General features: G+C 43.9%; 1 protein-coding gene across 1 annotated transcript in view; it reads right to left on the minus strand.

Annotated features, from left to right (window-relative positions):
• Nucleotides 1-8,412, minus strand: part of cacna1ha (calcium channel, voltage-dependent, T type, alpha 1H subunit a) — a gene marked incomplete at both ends in the record, with an annotated part of 104,048 nt that overhangs the window by 53,608 nt on the left and 42,028 nt on the right. Inside the window, 3 exons of the mRNA XM_079233141.1 lie at nt 649-746; nt 1,819-1,952; nt 3,181-3,282. Of these exons, the coding sequence (XP_079089267.1) occupies nt 649-746; nt 1,819-1,952; nt 3,181-3,282 (334 nt within the window). The remainder of the gene's footprint in view (nt 1-648; nt 747-1,818; nt 1,953-3,180; nt 3,283-8,412) is intronic.

Consider the following 8,412-nt stretch of genomic DNA (forward strand, 5'->3'; position numbering starts at 1 on the left):
TAGGGAAGCGAGGGTCGTTGTTCTCACACACACACACACACACACACACACACACACACACACACACACATGCACACATACACACCGCAGCCAGACATCAAGCAGGCATCTATAACCCTATTGATCCTGATGTTTTTTTTAACACTTTGTGTTTTATGAACAAAAACATTTAACCACAAACTAATAACAATAAGAAGGAAAGGCTTAAAACTGTGTGTAAGAGAGGTGAAATTAAACAAAATGGCCGCCGCGGCTCCAGGCAGACTCGGCCCGGCTCGGCCGCTCGCCTCCCGTGCGCTGGTTAATAATCGTGTGCGTTGTTGTGACACCGTTGTCTAGTGATCCTCTTTGGTCGCAGATTCATGGCCACCTCTGTCACAGAGCTTTTAGGGAAATGACAAACTATGTGCAAGTTCTCACTCGGCACCACCTCTGGAAGTGAGATCAAAGCAGGCATCGAGCCCCCGGCATCACCGGGCGACTCAAAGAGAGCAAAGACGCCAAAGTATTACATTATTATCAATGTGGTTTGGCTTTCGTTAGCGCTCTGTGCAAACTCATATGCATATATATTAAAAAAAACACGTTTGCGAGATTTAAAAAAAAAACACCCAGTCTTTGGCTAGCAAGGCTTCAACGTGGACTTACTTGGTACTCTGTTGATGGCCCGCAGAGGCCGGAGCACCCGGACGGTGCGGATGGCTGACAGCCTGGTGTTATGGCCGTCCAGAGAGTACTCCATCAACCTGAAGACACGGCCAAAGAGAGAGTTTCTACTTCAGTTACGTCAGATATATATCGCCACAAAAGCAGCAACCACAACAAATATGAGACGACCAAAAATATCACAACCCACGTAATTACTGCACGTATGCGAGATTTAATTATATGGAGTCAAAAGCTCCTTTTCACCCTCTGTGTAGTCTAGCCGAACATCATGGATGTGTGTGTGTGTGTGTGTGTGTGTGTGTGTGTGTGTGTGGTCACTCTGGCGTAGGAGGATCTAAAGGAGTGTATTGCTTCTGATTGGGTTTTGCCCTCGCCTCAATGTACACAGTCGCTCCAGCTTTTAGTCTGGGGGTCCAGCATGCACTGCTCCAGTCTCCAGAAGACGAGTCTGATTGGTCGATAGTGTGTCTGAGGGAGTGGAGCTTAACCGACTGGTGTTTTCACCCTGATGGTACTGCACCGTTAACCCTTGAGACCCTTGAGACCCAAATAAATAGGGGATCTTTGTGGGAGATAGCAGGTTATTGGTATGCGCTTCATAAGTATACATGGTCTGGAACATGGAAGCTGGAAGTGTGTGTCAGGTTGTTCCTTGTCATAAATCAGGAATAAAATCAATTCATTATTTTTTTTTTGTTGGTGAAAGTGTAAAAAGGGCCCAGAATTGCAGCATTGGTGCTAAATTTAAAACATTTTCATTCAGAAATCCCTTGAAATAACTTGTATACCATTATATTATATTACATATATCACACATATACCAGAAACTCTATGCTGTGATTTGACATCTGGAACTTTTTGGCGATTTCTGCAAAAACTGCATCTTTTTGATGACTGAATGGCGAGCACTTCTGTTCAGAAACCCCCTTATTGTTGTCTACATGTATACATAACATAACATATGAAACAGCTGGGCTCAAGAGTCTCGGCTCTCCAGTCAATCCAAGACATCCAGAGACTGTTTCGGGATCCCAGTATGCAGAAATATTCAAAACACATTATTTTTAGAGTCGGCGAAAATATCTTATTTATACTTCATTCAAAAATAAATGCATGGGAGCAATCTGCGGATGATAATATCAGACCAACCCTGCCATGACGATGACGAAGTCGAGCTGGTTCCACTTGTCCCCGAGGTAACAATTGGCGCCAAAAATTCCCAGGGCCACCATCTTGATGATCATTTCCACGGCGAAGAAAGCGAAGATGCAGTCGTCCAATACCTGCAGAAACGTGCCGAGGGAAAAGAAAACACACGGGTGGAATTACAACAATAAGAACAGGAGGATATTAACTTCTAGCCGACAGAACAAGGTCAGCTCCTTGTTAACTTCCCTCATCCCACTTCCAGAGACGCTGTGGAAGAGCCAGTGGAGGTTGTCGGAAGAAAGAAAGCCTAGTCTCCATTAGTTAGTTTCATCCCAGCAGGGAATAGCTCTGGCTAAGCGTGGTTATGGCTGCGTCTCAATTAATTAGACATCTACTACAGCAAAAGAAATATAGACCGTCTGTATTTGAATATAATGAGCACATCTTCGGTGCGCCAAGAATCAACATCGGTCTGCAGCGTCAGCTTGTTGGAACAAACGAGACGAGTGAGACGGGGAAAAGAATGAAGGAACTCGTCATTAGCATTTGTTTACAAATCGTTCCTGTTCCTGTAGTTGCTCTTCTTGACACTTCACAGCTGCTCACCTGCAGAATTTGAAATCAATCCCAGGTGTGAAAAAGGCACATTTTTACCTGCGGTAAAATAGCCCAATATCTTCTTTGGCCATATGAGGGATGTCGTCTTTGAGTTTCCTCGCTGACATACACTACCGTTCTAAAGTTGGGGGTCACTTAGAAATGTCCTTATTTTTCAAAGAAAAGCACTGTTTTTTTCAATGAAGATAACATTAAATTAATCAGAAATACACTGTTCATTGTTAATGTGGTAAATGACTATTCTAGGTGGTAAACGTCTAGTTTTTAATGAAATACCTACATAGGTGTATAGAGGCCCATTTCCAGCAGCTATCACTCAGTGTTCTAATGGTACATTGTGTTCATCGCATAGAAGACTAATGGATGATTAGAAAACCCTTGAAAACCCTTGTGCAATTATGTTAGCACAACTTAAAACAGTGATGCTGGTGAGAGAAGCTATAAAACTGGCCTTCCTTTGAGCTAGTTGAGTATCTGGAGCATCACATTTGTGGGTTCCATTATACTCTCAAAAAGGCCAGAAAAAGAGAACCTTCATGTGAAACTCGGCAGTCTGTTCTTGGTCTTAGAAATGAAGGCTATTCCATGCGAGAAATTGCGAAGAAACAGAAAATTTGTCTGGGTGACGGCAAACTTTTGAACGGTAGTGTAGCTGGCTGAATAGTAGTACCGCCGTTGCCCATGGGGAGGCAGCGCCAGAGGTGAACGTGTAAAGCCGGGGGTCTCCGGGGGCGTCGCACTGACCTGCAGGATGTGGGACCACTCCGACTTGCAGGTGACGTCTTCACAGGGCTGGAACATCCCCAGAGTCAAGCAGTTCAGCAGGATGACCAGCATGGACGCGTACTCGAACCACGTGCAGGAGGAGGGTTAAGGCCAAGACACATGGGACACAACATGTTGCACACAGAGCACAATGAACTTCAGGCGCCTCCAATGCTGACACAGGGTGCAGGCGTGTCCACAACAATGATATACCGTAAAATGTGTGTTATAAGGCGCAGCCTTTTATAAGCCGCATCTACTAAATTTAAAGAAAAAGTCATATATAATCATAAACAAGCCGTGGCGATTAATAAGCCGCTGTTGCTGATGCTACTGCCCGCGTCCCCGCTGCCCGAGTCGGGCGTCAAGCCGCGGCTGGTCCCGCTACCTTAGGTGGTTGTCGGGGAGCTAGCTGCTACAGCTAGCGCTAACAACACTTTTTATTTTTGTGCTGAATTTTCAGTGTTGTTTACTTGAGCTCAAACAGTGCAGCCACAAATTATTGTGGCAGCTGCTGCTAGCGCTCGCTAGCCACAGCTCGCTCGCTAGCTAGCGCTCGCTAGAGCCAAGCGGGGTGAGAGGCGCCGTGGGGCGGGGAGGACAGCAGGGAGTTTGGCTGCTGCTGCTGAGAGGACCCTGTTTTACAGTGAGATCACTCGTGAAGGGGATTTGGGAATATTTCCAAATTTAGAACCGGAAAAATTCACAAATTAGCCGCACCGATATTTAAGTCGCACGGGTCAAAGTTGAGGAAAAAAGTAGCGGTTTATAACCCGAATTTAACGGTAATGATAATGTGCGGTATATACTGGAAGATAGAAACATAAGCGTGCACGGGAAGTGCTTCTATCCCGAGAGAAAAGATCCCCCATAATTCCACATGATAGCATGTGAGACAAACGCCAACACACCGCAGCCGGATGCCAAAAGGAAGTTTGGTGCGAGTCTAATGGACATAATAGGTCCACAATTCACTATTTCACTGATAAACATTTTGTGTACTGTACGTCCTGGGGCATTTATTTGCTAATTGATCAATGAAAGTTGTAGAGAAAAGATGTGGATCGCAACTAGGAATGGGGGGATTTTTGGAATCCTCCACATCCTCCGCAACTCGGACGCAAAGCTTTGGTGAGTCTCGAGGTTTTTCTTGTGGGTCCTATTTTCTGCACAGTATAAAACTGTCAGATGTCGCCTACTGACCCGACGGAAATAGCACTTGTGAGTAATCTTTTGTAGATTTCCTTTCTTTATCCCTTTTGGACTACCAGTGAGATTATCTATTTAGGGCAAGGAAGCAAGTTACGGAGGGCACACGGGCCACGAGTGGACTTTTCTTGACCTTTCTTTCGGTTTATTTTCAGTTCACATGACAAGAGCTTCACTTGTCTATAAAAGGAATGGAGTCTTAACCGCGTGTCCGGATTGATGCCTCGCTGCAGAGACGGAAGATCTGATGGAGGGTTTCAATCCGTCTAATTTGTAGGCGACAAAATCAGCTCCAAAATCCTAAAACGTTGTATTTTTTTTGGACAACGAATACCAGTGCAGCTGCAATAAAGTTATAGGATGTACTTCTATGAGAGCCTGAGGAGGGAAAATGACAACAGAGAACAAGAGCAGGGAGGAGCTTTAAATCATGTCTCCAAAACTGGAAAGAAAAGGCACTGATGCTGCTGTTTTTCTACTTAGGTTTGGCTTTTGTCCCAGAAACACACACACACACACACACACACACACACACACACACACACACACACACACACACACACACACAGTATTCCCATGGTGGAGTCCTGTTCTAATTAGAGAGGGAGTTGAAGCAGAAAACAAATGGTGACCACTGTTCTTCTGCATTGCTCGCACACAGATGTACTGTACACATACAGACTCACAAAACACACACATGCAGGCGTCTAATTCAGTCAAATTAAGTTTACTCCGCACACACACACACACACACACACACATATACGAAGACAATGGGAACTCTGCTGTGATCAGGGGCCGAGGCAGAAGCTTGAGTCAGCGGAAAAGTCTGACCTGAAACTTGTTTTCTGTTTCCTCCAGTGGCCGTTAGGAGTCATGGCGGTAATCTTTAATTAGGCGATGATGGTGCACAGCACATCTTCTTCATATTTGCCTTTTTTTTTGACTAAACATGTCTAAACATGAGCTCCCGGGGACACTTCCTTTTGATCCGCGATGGACAGAAGAAGAACCGCGTCGTCATGTTGCGGCGTAAACTCGCTTCATCCTTTTATCCTCCGAGACATTTGGGTGAAGTCGTCTTAATTAGCATATGAATTATTGAGTTATGGCGAGAAAAAAAAGGAAATGCTATGTGAGGTCACTGTGACCTTTGACCTCCAGAATCAGATCAGTTCAGCTTTGAGTCCATGTGGAGGTTTGGAGCCAAATGTGGAGAAATTAATGTCACTCCTGAGATTTCACGTTCATGAAACAGAGAGCCCGAAAATGTACCACCATAAAAACATTTTTTACAATGTCATGCAACTGCACATTCAAAAAATGTAATTCAACACAGAAAAAGGGCCCCATTTAACTTTTACTTAAAGAAATAAAAGTTATTCATTCATATAAAGTTGTCGGTATATTTAGTGTTCAAAGATATGAGTAAAGATCAATTAAAAAAGCAATCAAGCAAGTAAGACTAAATACGTTCAACATGAACAAATACTACATCAGGGAAGGAGGACTTGCAGACATAATTATTTCGGGTAATGAGGGAAATATCATGTGAAATATTTAGGATATAGATGAAGTTGGCTTGAGGTCATTTGTCATATCAGCTCTGGACAACTGAAGAAATGCCCCTAAACTGTTCATTTTAAGGAAAGTTCTAACAACAGCAAAGAAGAAGAAAAAATACTTCAGTCCGACAGACGGCAGCGGCAAACGACGAACAATTTCCCTGTAATCGCCTTTTACATTTTAGAACCCCAAAAAGTAAAATAATAGCCTATTATCTTTGCTCTGCTTCCAGCAGCAGCTCGCCGTCTTCATGGCGGCCCGTATGCTCATCTGACCGATGATGTCCCGCCGCTCAATTACCCAGAATGCCATCATGTCTCTATTCTCCCTCCCTCGGTCCACCGAGAGGGAAGTTAAATACATGGATCTCCTCAAATGTGAGGTATGTAGACCAATTAAAGCTTAAGTGTAATATGTTATTGTCTATGCGGGTCACGTCTGTTCTGAGCATTAGAGGCTACTCAGCGGTGGAATGTAACCAAGTACATGAACTCAAGTACTGTAATGAAGGACAACTGTGAGGTATTTGTTCTATACTTGTTCTAACATATTATGTTTCTCTCTACTTTCTCTCCACGACAACTCAGAGACAAACGCTGCATTGTTGCATAGACACGTTTTCATCCACTTCCTGTCCAGTGGAAACCACGTCGCTCCAGATGTGGAGATTCTGAATGCTTGTGATGAGAGTTGTGTTGAGAAAACTATTCAACTTCTTAAGCAAAATAAACCTTATACCGTAAAAGTCGGGCTACATGGCGCTACTACCTTCGGCTCCCCGCTCTAGCCAGCTATCGCTCATGCTAGTTCCCCGCTAACTTCCGCTAGCTCTCCGCTAACTTCCGCAAGCGCTCCGCTAGCTCCCCGACAACCACCGAAGGTAGCGGGACACCCAACTTGGGCAGTGGGGACGCGGGCAGTAGCAGCAGCAGCGCTAGCTAGCAGCAGCAGCGAGGAGCTAGCAGCAGCAGCGGGGAGCTAGTAGCAGCTAGCTTGTTACAGCGGGACACTGACCGGAGGTAGTAGCGGTACATACAATATATATATATATATATATATATATATATATATATATATATATATATATATATATATATATATATATATATATATATATATTGTATGTATATATATATATACATATATATTATATGTATCACTAATAAACTATTTAAAAAGCTTCTTGGAAAATGCATCGTCACAGAGCTCCTGAAAAGTTTCCAACACGACGGGTTCTTGGATATGAAACTACCCAACAGTATATAAAAGGAGTTAAAATGACAAAGCGTAAACATCCAGAGCAGTAAAATGCAACACGCGCATTGACGCTGAAGCGATATTAATGCACAAACAAACAGACAGAATGTACAGGGAACATTTCCTGTACAAACGGTGTAAAAACATATGTTGTGCCTCCCGGGGACGGAAGCGGCGATGAAACATCGACGATAACGTTGTTACACGTGTTGCTGTAGTAGATACAGAGAGACGTCTTCCATCACAGAGGAAATGCCTTGAGCCAGGCTGTCACTGTACACACACACACACACACACACACACACACACACACGGTCAAGGGACGTGAGGTCAAGATGAAAGATTCAGTAATCTGCGGCAGAATTAAAACGAGAGATTTGAATATTCAGAAAATCTGTCTCTCTCGTGTCGCTCGGTGGCCCCGAGCGCTCCGCTTTCTCTAATTCCTCTTTAATCTCCACAGTCGACACCTCCTGAGCTCCCTTCTGTCTTCAGCACACACACACTCACACACACACACACACACGCCTGTGCATAGCCACACACACGAGCATTAATGTGTAAGTCCTCAAAGTCAAGCCCGGCTGTCGCTGCAAAGCGAGCTCAGCGTACGAAACTGGTTTTCAGTTAACGGAAAAACAACAAAGATCCTGTTTTCTTTTTAAAAAACACACACAAGCTCAAAGTGTAGTTGTGTCACACTGGAAGTGAGGGATTGTGGGTATTATAGTCTGTCCATATAGAAAAAAAGAAATCACTTTTATCCCAGTTTTGGTCACACGCAATATGATGGGTATATGTGATTGTAAAGGTAAAATCAATGACATGTAATACATCTATGGTTGTGGCAGCAACCTGTCAATCACCTTGTAGCCCCGCCCCTTAAGCTTCACCTGCTTTATGGTCTGTTTGACTCTAAATGACCATAATTTACTAAATGAACATCATGCTGTATTGAAGAAGACTTGAAACTAGAGATTGAGACATAAACTCATGTTTACAATGTTTACTGAGGGAATAAATCAAGAGAGAAGTAGAGCCATTTATATAGACTTCTATACAACCAGAGGAGTCACCCCCTGGTGGTCAGGAGAGAGAATGCAGCTTTAACACATGAAGCATAGACTTCTATACAACCAGACGAGTCGCCCCCTGGTGGTCAGGAGAGAGAATGCAGCT

This window comes from Taurulus bubalis, assembly GCF_910589615.1.
Source record: "Taurulus bubalis genome assembly, chromosome: 17".
Classification (NCBI taxonomy): Eukaryota; Metazoa; Chordata; class Actinopteri; order Perciformes; family Cottidae; genus Taurulus; species Taurulus bubalis.